The sequence below is a fragment of the Echinops telfairi genome, unplaced genomic scaffold (genome assembly GCF_000313985.2).
Source record: "Echinops telfairi isolate 266 unplaced genomic scaffold, ASM31398v2 ScPeMD7_70;HRSCAF=299, whole genome shotgun sequence".
NCBI lineage: Eukaryota > Metazoa > Chordata > Mammalia > Afrosoricida > Tenrecidae > Echinops > Echinops telfairi.
The window spans coordinates 44477010-44497544 of record NW_022103968.1 but is presented as its reverse complement, the minus strand read 5'-3'; the positions used below and the strand labels follow the sequence as shown (position 1 = coordinate 44497544).

Sequence of the window (20535 nt, the reverse complement as noted above, 5' to 3'; positions counted from 1 at the left end):
TATCGAGAGCTCTATAAATACCCTTTGCCTCCCAGCTCTTTCCTCTATTTCCATTGATTCTCCTCCTGTCCCACTATCATGCTCAGTCCCCACCAGCATTTCCTCTTTGTTACGTTCCCCTTGATCCTGCCCTACCAGGTCTCCCACACCCACCTCCCCATCAATTTAATGGCAGCGAATTTGGTTTTGAGTTTATACAGAGCAAATCTGAGAAGCCAAATTTAATGAAGAACATGACATCAGGATTAGTAATTTCATTTAACAGCATTCCTAATTTATTGGATTTTTATAACCACAAATCACTTGCTTACGGAAATTGAAGTTTAACTACTTGTAATGGTGCAAAGAAGTGTATTGTACCAAGAGAAGTCCACTGTGATTTTGTTGTAATCATCTTCTCTCGTGTAAATGTGATCATGTTTGTTATATGGTATTTAGTTAAAACTTGATGGTTTTGAATCTCACAACACACAATTGACTGAAAAATTTCAGGGGACAGAAAAAAACTCCCTTAGAGCTCAGATTCTAAGAATTCTAACACACCCTGGCCTCCTAACTAGTGAGAAATAAATGTTTGTTAAATTCCCCGCAAATAAGAAGTAAACGTTAAATAGAATGTATTTAGAATTTTATCTCAATTAAATTGTGTTAGAATTTATGGCCAGGGTGGCCCGGAGCAAAGCAGCATGACTACAAGATGATGGACATCTAGAGCCGTCTTGTGTCTTCATGCGTGCACTCGTAGAGAGATGTGTATATCTTGCCAACTTTCATCAAGGTTCATACTTAAGTTTTGAGCACCTTTTCTATATGTTGGCTATAGCTGAATAAAATTTACATTTGAAGCAAAATATTCATTTCGGGGAAAATGCCCGTGTTAACCAGAAGTTAACGAATATTATGTAACCAAGTCCTTGAACTCGTTCTGTATTAATCCCAAATTTGCACATTGTATATAGAACAAATATAGCATGTGTTTCAAATGCTGATTTTAATTTTAAATTGGAATAAATATGATTTTAATATCATGTCTTATTGCTTGTTAGATCTATATAAAGAAAAAGGTATCAAGGTATTTTGCTTTCTGTTTCTTGATGTAGGAGTGTGAACAGTTGTTGATGATAATTACCATCCCTCCAATGTCAAATCAAAGTCCTGACCTTGAGATAACAGTCATCGGTTTCTTTTACTCACTGGTCCAATTATGCCATCGAGAGCATCTAGAGATAAGAACTGGTGATGATACTTCTCCGTTTTTAAAGTTGGAAAGTTTAACTGCTCAGGAAATCTAAGAAATATACTACCTTATGTTGAAATTTTTTTTTTTTCACTTTAAGTTATCTTGTGTGGATAGGGTTATCCTGAGATACTGTAAATAAATGGGTATGAACATTTTGGGCTTAAAGATTAAAACTCATACTACAATTCTATCCTAACTCATTAAATAACTTTTAATATTGCCCTAATTTCAAGAATTCAATAAGCAAATGTGGTTAGTGGTTACTGTGTGAGGCAGAGTGAAGGTCACTGCAGGAAGGGCCATTGGACTGCACTGATGTATATAGTGGCAAGAGAGAGATGAGGCTGTCTGCGCTAGTGAAGACTTCCCATCTGATGAACCATAGGATTGTCATGGGACAGAGTAAACTATCCTTTCTGAAACTGTCAGATGTGCCCAAACCATTTCACATACCACCTCCTTTTCAAGAAAAAATATTTATTCAATGCCCCACAACCAATTAAAACTTCTGAAGGATAGCCCATAGTCCAGAATTAAGTATAACCATCTGCTTTTCCAGTCCCCTTAGACTGCAGAGAAACCAGAGGAAGTATTGCCCATTTTGGAAACACTGCTGCAAATCTTTACAGGAGCAAAAAGCCCCATCTTTCTCCTCTGTAACAGCTGGTGGGTTCAAACTGCTGACCTTGTGGTTAGCAGTGCTATAAGTAACCCACTGCACCACCAAGTCTAATGTGCATTTAGCCTTGTCTAATTCCACTAAGAATCTCCTATTATCTATGACTTTATTTAATTTTAGAATACAGGAGTGGATATCTTTTCCAAAATTTTTTTCTTGAAGTAATTCTCAAAATGGCACTAAGAAATTTTTCACAAATAGAAACCAAAGAGCTAGACTATTATGTTCACAGATTCATATAAAGAAGGAGAAAAATAATATTTCTAGGCAGCTAGCTACGTTTAATTATAAAAGGTAAGAAAATTTAGCATGTTGAGCTTCAGTCCTGGCCAATACAAACAAATCTGGTTAGTCAAGATGATGCAAGATAGAAATTAGATATTTTTTCTTACTTATCTAATTACAATGCAGGATTCAATCATTTATTTTTTATCTCAATGTATTTATTGATAACTGAATTTGTATTTGAGATATTTTACTACATTATTTTATTTGTCCTTTAGCAAATATGTTGGAGCAAGAACAAAATTACATGGTCTTTTACACCCGATAATGGTTGAGTAAGCCACCAAGCTCATGTTTAACCAATCCAGATCACAGCATAGAGCTGAACACCAATGTGGAAGAAGATACTGTTCATTTCCTCTGTTTTGTTGACATTTTTTGCATCAGAATACAGCAGTCATTATCAGCCAAATAAAGCCCAGTTGATTCTATGGAAACAGCATTGATAAATCTATATAATGATACTTAGAAGAGTAGATTTTTATGATGAAATTGCTGTGCCTTTATTGCACAAGAAATGTAGATTGTACAAAGTAAAATTACTCCTTTAATAAAGGTTTGCCTTTTCCCTGTTTATTTACATTGTGGTTGTTTTTGTTTGCTCCTAGGCTACTGATGTAGACACCGGCAATTACAGTGCTATGGCCTATAGACTTATCATACCACCCATTAAAGAGGGAAAAGAAGGCTTTGTGGTGGAAACATACACAGGCCTCATCAAAACGGCCATGCTCTTCCATAACATGAGAAGGTCTTACTTCAAATTCCAAGTCATCGCAACTGATGACTACGGGAAAGGACTAAGCAGCAAAGCAGAAGTACTTGTAAGTAGATCACACTTCAGCTAACTAGGGATCAGTGCTTTGTAATTCCTAGGGGGGGAGCAGCGTTTTCAACTCATAGAAGTTATTGAATCTTAAATGGATTTTCTAAAATATTAATGTGATTCATTTTGATCCAGGTATTAATGACTACAGTTCATGGAAGAAAAAACAGCTTTGGTAATATTTGTTCTTTTACACTTGGGAAATAAATATTATTTTTTTAATTATATGATTGTGAAAACAACATCATAAGTGTCAGAATTTTATGTAGTCTTCAGATGCTATCTTCAATATAGAATTTCACATGCACTCAGACATACATGATCAAATATTTTTCTTCTTAGATAATGGTGAAGACTGACCACACGACTGGTAGATATGAAGGCCAGCACACATTCCCAACATCATTCTTATTTAGTAACAATACAATTAACAAAGGTCCATCGTCACTGATTCCTAAGAAAAGATTTTCTTTTCTTTACATCTGTTACTGAATTCTAATCCACACTAAATGCTTATATATCTGCTTGCACACACACATATATATGCAGACTATGGAACATTCCTAACATAGACATGCTACTTGCACAATTTTCAACACTTTTGATGATTAACATGTTCCATACCCCATTATATTTCACCTGGATCATTGCACAAGCCCCTAAACTTTACCAATTCTTCCATTCTTGCCCCAGTAAAGCCATGTTTGCACTGAAATACCTTTAAACTATAAATTAATTCATGTTGCTTCTTTCAGAAAACCTTTAGGTGTCACCCTGATTGTTTCAGGAAAAAAACACTGTATGCGTTATCAGTTGTGAGGTCCACCGTAATCTGGCTTCCATGGCCTCATTGTCCCCTTCTTTCTCTCTACCTCAATAAAACTAAAAAAATGTTTTGAAAATAATGATGGCAACATATGTACAACTGTGCTTGACAAAATGGATGGATGGATGGATGGTGATGGCCTGCAAGAGCCCCCAATAAAATGATTTTTTTTAAAAACCCTCAGTAATATTATCCAATTTGATTTTTCTCAAGCAGCATAGGCATACTCTCACCTTGTACATTGTAGTATTTATTCTCCTTGCTTAGAGTGGTCTATCCCAAAATGTGTCTGCATGGATGAATTCCCAATGAAGTCTACTCTCACCAACCTGTTTAATACAGGGACCTACTATGGTATTTCACGACCCCTTTTCATTATTTTCATCATGTGAATCCACATACCATTTCCATATGTATTGTTTTGTGTCCATTATTGTTTTGACACTAAGAAATGTAGGCTTTCTTCTGTTTGTTAGTTTCATCACCCAGTTTATCTCAAATGCCTATAATAAATCCTTGCATATTTTGAATGCTCACATATTTGCTCAATGAATAAATGGCCCAAACATAGTTAAGCATGTCTTAAAGTATTGGCCACAAAACTCTCAGATTCCCTAAAATCCTTTCAATAGCTGATGAATTTAAAGTTCTTCTAAAGAGAAAACAAATTATTTACTTTTTTTTTTACCATGAGGGTGCATGTACTTTTAGTGCCTTTGTAACCTTTTTAATAATATAGTCAGAATAAAAAAAGAAAAAAAATGGTTTCAAAAATAATTTCCTAACATGTACAAGTTTGCTTGAGAGAATTGATTTATGGATTGTTATATCTGTAAGAGTCCCCAGTAAAATGATTTTTTTAATCTCCTTGATTAATCAGTAAATCTTACTAATTTTAAGAGATATCTATTTTTGACTAACTTCTTTTCAATATATTGTGCAATTAAAGGAGAAGTGCCCATAAAATATCTCCAGGAAGAGAATTATGTGAGCTGTCTTTTTTTTTTACTTGAAAGAACAACTGAGTGACAAAGTATAATGATTGAATATTGGTAAAAATTTAGGAAAAAGTGAATGAAGTGATGCTGTCATCTCAAGAAAAACAATTAAAAGTATCTGTTACTGGCAACAAATTCAAATTGTTGAGTCCAATGTATCCATTGACATTGAGTCAATTCCAATTTCTGGCAGTCCTATATGATGGAGTAAAATTATCCCATAGGGACTTCCCATCATGCTTGCCTCCCACAGAGCGCTAGTGGGTTTGAACAGCTGACCTTCTGTGCAGTTGCTGAGGGCTGGACCACTGAGCCACCAGGCTTCTTTCTAAGCCTAACTTTGAATATTAGAAAATTTGTATTTACCTTTATTGGCACAGCAGCTTCCATTTACTTAAGAAATAGAGTTTTCTGATGAGATTAGTTGTCCTATTAAAACATGTTATATCAAGAAATGTGTCAATATTTGAAAAACCTACATCATTCAGTGAACCAATATTTTCCATGTAGTTAATAAAATGTTAAATAACCATTCATGAGTAAAATATCCATTCAGAGCATCACATTGAAAGTGGATCTTAATGTAACTGAATACAGTTTCAGATTTGCCTTTGTAGTTAACTTTAACACACTATCACTTAGATTTTGGTATAATATCAAACAAACAGATATAAAATTTTCTAGAAAGGCTATTAAATTAGCGGTTCATTTCAAAAAAATGTGAGAAAACATCAAAGAAGAGTTATAAGAGAGGGACCAATCAAAGGGAGATATAATGAGAATATCATTATGTTAGCAATTAGCCAAATATGGCTACTAAGAATATAAAACGTGGCTAGTTAGCATTGAAATGTCCTGTGAGCTTAAGCTACACATTGAATTTTAAAGACAGCAAGAAAATAATGTAATATATTTCATTAGCATATTTTTGTATTGATTGTTGGTGTATATTTGAGCATATTACATTAAATATATTGGTAATTTTAATGTAAGTACTAGAAATTTTAAATTATGTGTCATGCATTTGTGGTTCACAGTATATTTGTATTAGAGAGCATTTCTAAGCAATCTGAGAACAAATGGAAAAATTAGAAGGAAAAAACAAAGGAAAAATTAGAAGTTTATGAGTAAGATTAATAGGACTTCCATGTGGGCTTTGTTGCTTCTGAGCACATGGAAGAAGCACACCAGCCTAAGCAACCACGAGGTGTCAAGGGATCAGGTATAAGGCATCATTAGAACAAAAAATCTTATCAGAGAATGAGGGGGGGAGTGCGGAGTGGAGACCCAAAGCCCATGAGTAGGCCACTGGAGATTCCCTTGCAGAGGGGTCTCGGGGAGGAGATGAGCCAGTCAGGGTGCAATGTAACAACGATGAGAAATACAACTTTCCTCTAGTTCCTAAATGTTTCCTCCCCACTCCCACTACCATGACTCGAATTCTACCTTGCAAGTCTGGCTAGACCAGAGGATGTACACTGGTACAGATAGGAACTGGAAATACAGGGAATCCAGGGCGGATGAGCCCTACAGGACCAGTGGTGTGAGTGGCGATACTGGGAGGGTAGAGGGAGAGTGGGTAGGAAAGAGGGCACCGATCACAAGGAGCTATATGTGACCTCCTCCCTGGGGGACAGACAACAGAAAAGTGGGTGAAGGGAGATGTCGAACAGGGCAAGATATGACAAATTAACAATTTATAAACTATCAAGGGGTCATGAGGGAGGGGGGGATCGGGGAGGGAGGGGAAAAATGAGGACCTAATGCCTGGGGTTTAAGTGGAGAGGAAATGTTTTGAGAATGATGAGGGCAATGAATGTACAAATGCGCTTTACACAATTGATGTGTGTATGGATTGTGATAAGAGTTGTATGAGCCCCTAATAAAATGATTAAAAAAAAAGATTAATAGGATTTAGAAATATATAAATTATGTAAATGCCAACTTCTGCCTTTAGAAGTATGTGCCTCACATCTGCTAATTTTTCTCTTGTGGAACACATCTCGTTATGTTAATCCATTACAGTCATCAAACACAACAATGACAAAAATATGATAAACATCTTTTGTTAGTGTTCAACCCACAAAGAGATAAATTCAACAGTTACATAAACAGATTGCTCAAGTCTAGTTTGACCAGTGTGTATGAGGGCGTCGTTAGGTGCACCAAGCCTGTTCAGACCCAGAGACCCGGTGTACCAGAGTGAAATACTGCCCAGTCCCGCACCAGCTTCACACTTGTTGCAACCAGTGCCAGTCATTTAAGGGATGAGGCTAGTTTATAAAAACAACATAAACAAAATCTAGTCATCGTAAAAATTTAAATATCATTGCTTTGAAAAGAAATAAACTTACCGCCATTGAATTGGTTCCAACTCATAGCAACCCTATAGGTGATAGAAATAATCAAATAATTAAGAGTGCAGAATTCCTTAGCAAATTCAAACTATAAACTGAAATATTTTATTCTTTTCATTTGCATTTGAAAAGATGTGTATGTTCTGCGAAAATTAGATATAAACATTTCAAGAAAACTAGTTTTTTTGAGTAGCAATTTAGAGGTCAGCCTATGATGAAAATTACCTTTGGATTTAAATGTAGTCTGACTTTTGCTGCTTTATCGAAAGTACTTACACATATATAATTTTTATCACACAAGTAAAAATTATTGTCTCAAAGTTATTAAGATCATAAAAGTATTTTATTAGTATATATAAAAAATTATCAAGCATATATGTATATATATATCAGAAAATAAATTAACATTTGAAGAACACTGGTTAAAAAAAGTATCAACCTTAATTTGTTTTCTGGTGTTTTTGTATGAATTGAGCCCCAAAACTTAGGAAAAGATAAAACATTATATTTCTGTAAATAGTGTATTCTTCTAAGTAGAGACATTATTGACTGCCCTTAAAAGGCAAATGATGTAAAACGTAGGTCTGCAAGGCCAAAGTTTGCTTCCAAATAGTTCCTGTTGTATATGAGCTGATCACATGGCAAAAGTTTACTTCTAAATTATCTAGTGAAACTTGAAGCACATTTTTGCAAAGATGATTTTTCCTTTTCCCTGTACCCACGTATAAGCAACATTCTTGTTGTACTTCCATTTTTCTAACTCTAGTAAGACTCTAACTGCCTTGTGTTTGAATGTTCAACAGACATCCTTGGACATTTGTTGGGCATAGGAGGCTGGATGTGTAACAACTAGAAAATTTCAATGGCATGCCCAATCAATTTTCTGTCTCGCTTTATGTAACAATGAGAGGTACATAGTTTATTAGCATTGTTGGCAGCTCTATTGTACAAAGAGATGCAGGAACTCATATTACTTCCATCTTGTGTCTCCATCCTTTCCAATGTCATCTTTATTCAGACAGATCATGATGGCATAATCTAGGGTCAATTATATGTAGAAAAAAATGAATCTATATCAAAGATACATGGAAAAATGAAATACTCACCATTAGAAATCATATTTGGCTATATGGTACTGCATACACATAACATATTCAATTGATCATCCTAGTGTATGTATATATATATGATGTGTATGTGTATATATATGTTATATATACACTAATAAAATATATAAACTGTGACAGATTATAGATATATATAAACTATATACATAGTTATATACAAGCTATATATATAAACTATCTCTATATCTATATCTATACAGTTTTAATAGGGTCTAGCCTTGGAAGAAAACTTGGTGATCTACAACCCAAACACAATCATTAAAACCCTTTGTAGCACAGTTCTACTTTGACACACATGGAGTCACCAAGAGTCCATTTGGTCTGCAACTGTTATTAAGTGTATATGCATGGCCATATAGAGTATATCAGTATTTGGTATTAGCAAAGAACATAATAATTGTAGTCAGATAACCTTAATCTGAACCAGATTATTAAAGCTGTCTTTAATAGATTTGCTTCTTTATTTAAAAATTGGAGTAATAGTAATAACAACCTTGTACAAGAATTAATTATTATAAAAATTAAATGAGTTAAAGACTGCTATATCTCAAGGGGGGGGGGAATAATAGTATTATTTTCAACCATTTTCCTATATAAGAACATAGGAGAAATTCAGTAAATGTTCAATAGGTGTTTGCATAAAAACTTTTGAATTCATTTATTTTTAACCTCACATGTAAGTCCATGTGTATAGATATTTCTTTATATATGTGAAAATATAAAGTTATATAAAGTAAAATATTCATGTGTGGTGTCCTCACAGAATCAATTACTCTAACCAGATCTATCCCAGATTCTTAATTACAATGCATAGGTTGTTTGTCTGGCTTTGTAAAACTGTAAGTATGTATTTTCCATTTTATGAGGATTTTTTAATAACCAAATTTAAAGCACAAATATATACCAACTTTAGCATCTTAGTAAATAGTCAAGGTAGTAAACATAAAAAACAAACATAAAAACCCAATTCCAATTAAAATCATGTAGAATTCTGTAACTTCTAAGTAGAGAAAAATTATTTGTTATTTATTCTCAATCTGTCATAGTTTGCCTCTACATCTATTATGATTGGATAACTAGACAAAATATATGTTCCCAAATGAAAAATGATAAATCATCATGTCATTGTAGCATACAAAATAAATAACAATGCTATTAAAATATTATGAAATACTGGAGAATACAAATCTAAATTCTATTTTTTCTTTTTTTGCAGGTCTCTGTGGTTAACCAGCTGGATATGCAAGTCATTGTTTCCAATGTACCCCCAACTCTGGTGGAAAAAAAGATAGAAGATCTTACAGAGTATGGATTTTTTTTTATTTTTATACTTATTTTAATACAGATAAAATGTTAACTGGATGGTTAGATTGTTATGAATCACAATAGAGTTGATAGTAATGGATTTGGTTTGGTAGGGTATTTTAATCATTCTAATGCTCAGAATAAACAGACACCTTAAAATAATATTTTAATAATAGCTCACTAATTTTCCAAATCATATAGTTTCCTTTGAAATATATGAGGACTCTAAGACCACTTTCAATTAAAAATGTAAATTAAAAGTAAGAAGTTCTTATTACTCAGAATGCTTTGATTGGTGCATTAACAAACATCCAAAATTCAGTATATGAGAAAAATGTCATTTGTTACATGACCTTTATTCAAAATGCTCGTTATTTGGTTTATCCAGATATTTTAGTAAATGCAGTTACTATCATATTATCTGACATTTTGCATTTACAACTGAAGTAAAATAACACCCACTCACCTCTTTTCCGCATTAATAATGTACTTACTTCTGGCACTAACAAGTACAGAAATGTTGGACTGGCTGTTAGGATTCACTGAGCTGGTTCAGGACTCACAATGGTTTGTCAGTTATGTAATGATGCAATCTGGCAGTTATGTAATGCTTCAGTTATCATTCACTTTGTTATCTCTTGAGGTCCTCCTCTATTTTCTCATAGAAGGCTAATTTTTCATAACAAACTGCTTTTCAAACCTACCATGTCAATAAGTGAAGAGCATATATATTTATGTTCTTTAATATTTATTATTTCAAAGTGATATCTCTAGATAATCAGAGCTTATTAAAAGCTGCCACATTCATGATGCAAATCATCCTGTCTTTCCACACACAGGGTCACTGGTGGGTTCCAACTGGTGCCCTTTTGTGCTCATCTGAGCACTTAATCATTAAGCCACTTGGGCTCATTTATAAGGTGGCTTCAAAAAATTTGTGGAAAAATCAAATTAAAAGGTAATGGACTTTTTCTGTGAACTTTTTGAACACCGCCCCCTTATACATATGCATATATATACACATATGGCTGCTAGGGTTATAGCTCAGACACAGGTTTGCTTGAGACAAAATATTTCTAAACATGCTTCAGGGTCACTAGTGCCGGCAGACTAGTTCTCTTAGCAATACACTTGTCTTAGTTTTGCTAGGGTACCTTCTCCCCCCACCCCCACCCCTACAAAATTAAAGATACAATTCAAAACAGTGGCTTCTGAGAAAATCTGTTGAGCCAGTTAAATCCAAGGCCTAGGGATTATCTCTGAATATCCTGGTGACTGTTTGAGATTTCCTTTTAAAGGGGTGGTGTGATCTGGATAGATTTTTTGGAAGGACACAAGATGGTGATGAAGGCTCATTATAGAGTTTTTAAGATGATTGAAAATTTCAATGATGGGGTGGGGGAAAGACCAGTTGTGCCCAGGAATTGTGTTCCATTCCAACACTGACATAATCATTTTTCGTGTGTATCCATGCTGTCCTACAAGATTTTCATTGTGAGCCCTTACAACCCTAACTCCACAGATGATCTTACCACTTCAGACTTCTTTGTTTCCAAATACTAAACATAAAGCCACATGATTTGATTCCACCTACGATGTATAAACTTCCATTTTTGAAGTGTTGCAAAGCAACAAAAGCAGAATGTTTCAAGGAAGTGTTGAGGTGGTAATACTACCTTCAAAAGTGTGTAGATCACAGTGGTTCTCAACCTGTGGGTCGCAACCCCTCTGGGGGTAGAACAACCCTTTCACAGGGGTCGCCCAATTCATAACAGTAGCAAAATTACAGTTATGGAGTAACAACGAAAATAATTTTATGGTTAGGGGCTTAATACATGAGGAACTGTATTAAAGGGTCACGGCATTAGGAAGAAAGAGAACTACTGATCTAGATGAAGGAAATGCTGAGAAGTCTTCACGTTTTGATATTTTTATTTTAATAAGGATTTTACGATTTTGTAGCAATGCTTGTTAACCTATACTCGTGTGTGTGCGTGTATGTGTGTGTGTGTGTGTATATATATATATATATATATATATAGCCATATATATGTGATTTTTATAAAATATATCTATAAATATATATTCTCTGCCTGCTTAGCAGTGTATACCAAACATGGTTGAAGAAGAGGTTATTATTGACTCATACATGATTGTGATTATTTATTAAGCCAAATTTTCTAATATTCTGCCGTATTCAAAAATTAATAAAATGTCTTTACTCTTTTACTCTTTACTAGCCTAATCTAACCTGCTGCCATATTTAATATTTTTTTCCTCTGTCCTCTATTTATTTCTGGTTGACAGCTATCACTTATAACTGTCAATTTGCCTTTCTCTTGCAAAGCAACCCCTATTTCTTAATTGCCAGAAAGGCTTCAGATAATCAGATAACTAATCTTTTATTAATTATATGCCATGCATATTATAATAGGCAGTGATTAAGATGAGTGATATTCTTTTAGGATAAACATACAGGCTTCATAGAAAAATATTTTATATTTCACAAGTTTAATCTTCTGATATCAAAGAAACACTCTGTTGTGGTGGTTATTACTGGATTCAAGAATTACCAATCGTATAATGTCTTGTTCATTGGTGCAAGAATAGTTTGTATATTTTCATGCCTAGAAAAATAGTAGCTTATTTGACCTGAGCAAAAATCTAGAATTATGCTTAAATGCCTCTTTGCTGTTTTAATTTCATCTATTCAGTCAGCCCTTTTCTGTTTACACCATCCCAACAAGACCACCAGCTCTTCAACTGCTAGCATTTGTTAGATTTCTAAAAATTCAGATCATCATGTAATATTTTATTAAATAATTTCCAAGAGATTATAAACTCTATTAGTATAGGAAATTAAATGCATTGTGTTCTCTGTAATAACTCAAGTTATATAGTAATAGAACAATAAAAAAGTTATATTTTATATGCAAAGCAGATACATAGAATCTCACATTGTATTGAATGATGATTTCAGTAGGAATAAATGATATATTGAGATAAAATTTTGAAGATTGGCATAAAAATGCCAAAACAAAATATTTCTTTGATTCTTTGAGCACTTAATGTCTCTTAAGCAAGCATATTGATTTCAATGAAAAAAATCTAGCACCTTGCAAAAGCTTCCAACTCTCACTGCTGTGGATTTGATTCCTCCTCAGAGACTCTCTGGGACAGCGTAGAATTGCACCTGTGGGTTTCAGAGACCATGAATCTTTACTGGAGTAAACTCCCAAAACCAGCCTCACTGCCATTGAATCTATGCTGATTCATAGTGATCCAAGGCAGGTTTCCTAGACTGTAACTGTTTTATGGCAATAGGAAGCCCAGTCTTTGTCTCATGGAGCTGTAAGTGGTTTCGAACTGCTGACTATGAGGATCGCAGTCCAATGCATAATCACTGCACCACCAGGGCTCAAAGTTCATTTTCTCCTGGGGAGTAGTGGTGGTTTCAAATTGCTGACCACAGCATCAGCAGCACAATTCATATCCCATTATACCACAGAGCCGTGTATTATTGTGCAAGGAGCCTGGGATATACACTGAATTCAAAATATGATAAATGTTAGATAAACAATTTAATGCTTCCCAACTTAGTTTCCCTTGTTGACAGGAGCCAACAAAACTTAGAGGATAGTTGTGAAACTTGGATAGAAGACACAGGGCAAAATGTATGGAAATTATAAATAGTCACTAAATAGCAAATTCCATATACATGCATTAATTACCCCAAAACAGTAGAATTAGGAAGAGAGTTCCCAAGGATTTTTGTATATTGTATTACAAGAGTACAGTATAGTAAGAGCTTAATCGGTGGATTCAGAGAGACAGGTTTGAATTTATTGTTGTGTGGCCTCTCAGCACTGACTTTAACTCTGAGGGTCCTGCTTCTAGCTTGTATTGTTTGGGATAGAATTAGATACAACATTTCTCATTTTGTAACGTAATAGGCAAGTGCCATTGCCTTTGTAGATTCTTAAAGATCTGCAATTATTTCGAATTTTCTTAAGTAGAAACATTTCTGGCCCCTTTTTGAAAAGCTGAGAGAAGTGGCAGGGATGAGAGCTGCTGGGTCTTACAGTGTGCATGGGGAAGACCCTACACACTCACTCTAAACACAGGTGACTCATGAAAGTGCACACGTGCCCCCAGTAGAAACCATAGTACCAATTTGTTCTAAAAATGAGATATTTTCCCTATTGACAAGAATAATGAACACATCCATTCCCTTTAAACATTTTTAAATGGAAAGTCACCTAATCTACAAAGCCAGTTCTTATATAGCCCATTGAGACCTTCTTGTCCTGTGCAGTGACAACATGAAATCCATGATTGGCACTTTATTTATTTTGTCCTTGAGTCAGGCCCATATCCAAGGCCAGATCATCACCTCAAATGTCCTTGTTAAGTATGACGTCAGTAAGTGGTGAAGTTGATGAAAGAAGCAATCAATGACCTGATGTCTCCACTTCAGGTTGGGGAAGGCTCTGCAGAGAGGACCAGTATCCTTGATGGCAAAGGGCAGAACAAAATCCATTCAGAAATGTTTGTTAGCTGCTATAATAATGATAATGATTACCACTCAACCCTTGGGATGGACTGGAATGACTTCATTGAATATTTTTCGCAACTTTTATTTTATGCTCTTAGAATTGATCAACTCCACTTTATAAAGAAAAACAGCCCTTTTTAGTATTATTAATATGGTCAATAATTTACAATAAGAAACTATATTTCCTGCAAGTAATATTTTCTATGTATGCACTGAGGTATTTAAAATTCACTTTTGGATTTATTTGTGGGTTTCTCTGAGAAATTCTTAGGGTTGTGAGCTTTGCTTTTATTGTCCACAATCTTGGGGTTAAGGTGCATGGGAAGAAGTGGTGAGTTTAAGGTTAGGGACACCTTATTGTAACTAACAAATGATTGGCAATAGTAATCAAAGAAGGAGCTAAGAAAGATTTGCATTTTATGTCTCTTTTCTTCTTTCCTTTTCATCATAAAGCTCAAATAAATAAGAAATTCTGGTCTGGGAATCTAAACTTATATGCTCAAGGATTCATGGAAATGGAGTTCTAAGAAAAAAAAGAATTTTAAAATATTGTGTTATATTATTAATTTGAATTGATAGTTCAGGTCTCAGAGTAACTCAAACACATCTCTGACCTTCTAACTGGAGACTGGAAATCCAATGAATTTATTTAAGTAGCTATTGAATTGTCTGTGGAAAACTTTCATCTTTGTGAAACTTTTTATATATCATCTGGAATGTGTCTTTGTATTATGATTCCTGGAATTAAGATTACAAAGGAGGTTATAGAAATCTATCAAGATACACATTTTGAGAAACAGACTTGGAAAGTCTCCTGAGAAAAGAACTATGAAATAGTAAGAAATAAATAACAAGACTCCTATTTTCTTAAATCATTGTCATATAGAATTGGTCTCGAGGGAGGTGGCTAAATTAAAAGGCAAATCACTAGATGCATTGCCTTATATCAGTTTTACATTCACTTTGCTTTAAGTTTAAAGAAGGGCCAACAACTTTTTGTAAAGACACATAATATACATTTTATAAAACATTAGTAGTATTATTCTAGTGAGATTTAAATTATGCTTTTAAATTTAGTGCAATTATTATTTTACTCAATTATCTTATTTTATTGAAATTGTTCCAATAAAATATTTTAGAAATTATTTTAATAATATACTTTTATAAAGACTTTACATATGGCATATGACTTTATTTGGCATTGAGTCATACTTTGCCATCACCTGCTTTAGAACCTTATGCCATGTAGAGAGAAAGAAATTATAATACTTTTTTCTTTTTAAAAGCAATATTTGGGAGAAATTTTCATGTGAAATTCTTAAGTAAACATAAATTCTCACTACCTTCCAGGAAGTTTTTGATCCTTTTGAATTCAGAGATTTTATGCTTAGATTCCAAGCCCACCAATGCTCAGCTAGGAGATCTTAGAGTGTTAAATTAGACTCTTTGAACCCTGTTAACATTTCTTGAATCTGGGGATTTATTCCTTCAAAGATTATTGAATATTTGCTAATTGTCTTGTTCCCATGGACCTTACATTCTACTGAAGAAAATTGACGAATAAAATCATCATTGAAATTAATATGAAATATCATGATACTTGTAGTAAAAGCAAATAAATAAACTTCAAATGTAGAATGAAGTAAGGGAGATATTGTTTTAGCTAGTAAGGTAAAGGGAAACTTCTCTGCTAGTGAACAATCTGAACAGAGACCTGAATGAAGCGAGGTGAGAACCTTGGTCATGAAGGAAGGGCCGCTACCCCTTCCTTAAACCCTGAGATCAGAGCATGCTTGGTGTATCAAGGCATAGCTATTCAGACCACTTTAAAGATCTCAAGATTTATGTTACATAAGATGGAAAGTCTTTAGAACTGTGTCGTTCAACATGGAAAAGCCCTTGTGACGCCATAAAGCATTCTGCTGTTAACTGAATAGTCAGTGGTTGAAACTCATCATTTACTCCATGGAAGAAAGCTGTAGCAAGTTGCTTTCATAGGTTTTAACCTTGGAAACTCTGTGGAACAGCTGTGCTCTGTCCTACAGAGTTACTGCAGATCACAAATAATGCGATGGCAGCAGTTGTCTTAGTCCAATACGATAGCCAGAATAAACAGGGCTCTTCCAAAGAAGATGTGTTAGAAGTAAAAAATACATTTAAAAAAATACATTTTAAATATGAGAAACTTGGTGCAAAGTCGACAAAAAGTCAAATGTCTCATTAGTAGGTTTGCATAGGTTGCATATCATGTTATTTTTATGTGAATGAAATATATCTATTTCAAACATTAATTTATATTTTAATAGTGTATTTAAATTTTGAAATTAAGTATATAGCTTATTCTTGCTTGGCAGTTTTGCAACAAAAAACTAATATGTCATAGCTTAAGTTTCAAAAGATTATTGAGTGTAAAATCAGGGGTACAGTTATGAATGTGTAGCAGTAAACTAGGAGAATTATCATGTGTCTCGTACTGATAGGAAGAGTGGGCGTATAAAGAACTGGTTAGGTCAAAAATATATATTTTAAAGATTCAGGCAATAGAATTTTGTTACAGTTAGGATGTGTGAGAAAAGATAGAAATCAGTAAGGACTTCCAGATTTGGGGCCCAAGCAAATGGACAAATTGAAAATAATGTTAGCTTCCATTGCCACTGAATAAAATTTTGCATTTCAAAGTGATATTATTCTGTCCCTGAAGAAACTGGTATTGCCTTCATATACCAATATTTAGTTGAATAGAAATAATGCCCTGAGTGGCACTTGTATCTTTTACCAATATGTACCTGATTTTTCAATTTGATAATGGACTGAGTTTTGTTTGTTTGTTTGTTTGTTTGCTTAGTTACTTATAAGTGATTCTGATTAAAATCAACCAAAATGATGCAGAACAGAATTATTCCATAGAGTTTTCATGGTTGTGACTTTGCGAAAGGAGATTGACAGATCTGTCTTTGAAGCGATCGCTAAGTACGTTCAAACCACTAGCATTTCAATGATTAATTCAGTGTTTACGCATTTGTGCCACCCAGAGACTCTGGTGATGAAATAGAATTTCATTATTGCAAATGATTCAGCATTTGGCTCTTAATGGAAATGTTGGTGTGTGAACGCAGCCAGCTGCTCCATGGGGGAAGGAACTAGCAATCTGCTTCGGGAAAGATGACAGCCTACGAGGCAGTCCAGTCTGTTCAATGGGGGTCACTGTGAGTCAAGATTTATCCTGCTGCTGCTGCTGTTAGGGGCCACAGAGTGCCTGGTCCTTGACAACACCTAATAACATTGGTCATGCCATTACTTTCGTCTTCCAGTCACGTTATCTCCTTTTCTGTTTCATTCATTCCAAATTAGTTAGATGCATTCATGCATCCTGTATGCTACTGTTTCGGGAAACCAGTGAAAATGTGTTTAAAAATACCAACCCACCTGGACATGTGAAATGTTATTGGACCCACGTATTTCATTAGTCCTTCAGTCTCTCTTGGCCACTGTTTTCTAAAATTAAATTGCTTTAAGTATTGCCAATCTCATGTTAATGTTCTCTAACGTATATTTGGGAAAAACATGAACTTGAAGAGGCCAACAGCAGAGATGAACTGTTAGGATCTGGTTTTACTGGATCATAGCCATTTCAATAGCAATAGGCATGTAACTGCTGTAAAACAAATGGAAAAAGGCATTAAAGAAAACACAAACTCTGAAAATATTAATGAAATGTAATTTTTAGTATGCAAGGTGTAATTCACTATTCTGTATTTTTTAAGATAAGTGCATTTCATTTTATTCAAAGTCTGGAAAATGTATTGGTTTTGATGGCTAGTGAGTGTATGATTTTATTTGCTTTTTGAGGAAGGGCATTCTCATCATTAGTGTATTAGTCTGGGTAGTTTAGAGAAACAAATCCACAGAAACTCATATATAAGAGAGAGTTTTATATAAAGGATAAATACACATCAAGAAAACATCCCAACCCAGTGCTACTCAAGCCCACAAGTCCAACATTAGCCCACATCTCCAACATCAATCCATAAAGTCCTCCTCCATTTCACAAAACACACACAGTGATGCCAGCTGCAGGAGGAAAGCTGAATCAGTGAGTGTGTAAGCATCTCAGCGCTGGCAGGGGTCTTCACACGGCTGCTCCAGGACCGAGGGATGCATCTGGGTAGGTCCAAGTGGCTTCTTCTCAGGGATGTGTTGCAGGAAGTGAGCTTTGCCAGCTGAAGCAGGGAACTGGCGAAGGCAGCTGCACACTGTTGTGACTATCACAAAGCAAGAGACCCGAGAACTAGAAAGGCGAGGCTTACAGAGCCATTTATTTCTCTGCCCTTCAATTTACCCCACATGTGTTTATCTACCAGGTTGGCACAATAAACATTAAATATCTCAATTGGGCTTATTTTAAAAGAAAGTGAGAAGCCATATCCTGGATTTACAGGAAGAATAATTTGTTTTCTACATACTCAAATATAAAGACTTGTAGTTATGTCACATATGTACATCTTTATATATTGCAGATAACCCTGCAAGTGCCTAAGTTTTAATTCTTTTTTGTTTGGCATTGTAGTTATTTAAAATTGTAATTGTTAAAGAAGTGGAGATAAAAATGAATAGTAAAATGTACAGTAACTAGTAAAATACATAGCCATATACCCACATAAGTTTTTAGAAATATGTCTCTTTTTCTCCAGTGTAATATCACCACACCTATAAAAACTAAAAAAAAAAAAAAAGAAAGATAAATCATCTAATAAACAGGCCATAGTATGATTTCTAATATTCTGACTGAATTCCAATACTTTATCTGTCTTCAGATAGTTTTTGCACCTATTTGCTTTGAGTCTTGACACAACTAAAGATCACACAACCGAGTTAACTATAACTCTTGAATCTCATTTTTTTTCCTTTACAAAATATTGTTCAGGTATGACGTACATATGAAAATGCATGAATTATAAGTACACAGTTTGGTGAAGTTTTACAAACTAAACACATTTGTGTAACAACACCCAGTGTTCAAAAAGTAGATGGTATCTACTTTTAAATACATTAAGCACTCCTCTAGCCTCCCAAAATTTTGTTTTAATTGAAGTAAAATTCACCCATAGTAAAAGTAAAGATTTAAAGTTGACTGATTAGTGGCACTTAGTACATTCACATTGTTGTACACCTTCAACTTTTATCTAGTTCAAAACCAAATCCATTACTTCAAATGGAAACCTAGTGCTTGTTCTCATTCCCCACTTAGCCAAACCCCCAGCGACCAATAGTACCGTATTTACTCATGTGTAAGCCAAGTTTCAGCATATTTTTTAATGCAGTTTTTGTGGTAAAATTAGGTGCCTCGGCCGATATTCTGGTCGGCTTAGATTCAAGTATATAGGTATCTTCTGACTCTATGGATATAACTAAAATGAATATTTTATATAATTGGAAGCATAAAAAAATTTTTAGTAAATACTTTTATTGGGGGCTCTTATCTCTCTTATCACAATCCATACATTCATCCATGGTGTCAAGCACATTTGCACATATGCTGCCATCATCATTTTCAAACCATTTTCTTTCTACTTGATCCCTTGATATCAGCTTCACATTTTTCCTCCTCCTTCTCCCGCCCCCCCCTCCCTCATGAACTCTTGATAAGTTATAGATTATTATTTTCATATCTTACATCATCCTCTGTCACCCTTCACCCACATTTCTGTTGTTCATTCCCCTGGGAGGGGGGTTATATATTGATCCTTGTATCAATTCACATAAATTTTTTAATTTTTTGGATGCTTTTTTAAAATATGTAATTGATGTAACATTTACAAGGTTTGTCCAAGCTGAGGCATATACTAACACTTTATTTTGTTATATGACTTAATAGAGTTATGTTCTATAGAAACGGTGGTTTATTCGTACATCCATTGATGGACATTTAGGTTACTTCTTTTAACTGATTATCGTGCATAGTGCTATCATGAATGTCCAGTAACAATTATTTATTTTAAGACAAGTTTTCATTTCTTTGGTGTATTTACCCAAAGGTAGAATTGTTGAGTCACATATTGTACTGTTTCTGATTTTGAAGAACTCCCTAGCACTTTCTCATAATTATTGCATCATTTTACATTCCCAATATCAGTGTATTCCTACTAGAAATGTTGCAGCTTCTACAAAGAATCACCAATATTTTATGTTCTGTTATTAATTACCTAAATTAGTTACTCATCTATGTATTTTAAATAATAACTAGCTAGTATGTGTGAAATTGTGGTGGAGTAAAATTTCTTTAACATGGCTCTTCTAACCAAGAGTCTATAACTCCTACCAAATGATTAATGCTTGT

General features: G+C 34.3%; 1 protein-coding gene across 1 annotated transcript in view; it reads left to right on the top strand.

The window, feature by feature from the left end:
• PCDH15 (protocadherin related 15) overlaps window positions 1-20535 on the top strand; it is a 952716-nt gene that overhangs the window by 870713 nt on the left and 61468 nt on the right. Inside the window, exons 27-28 of the mRNA XM_045291300.1 lie at window positions 2813-3028; window positions 9555-9643. Coding sequence (XP_045147235.1) covers window positions 2813-3028; window positions 9555-9643 — 305 coding nt within the window. The remainder of the gene's footprint in view (window positions 1-2812; window positions 3029-9554; window positions 9644-20535) is intronic.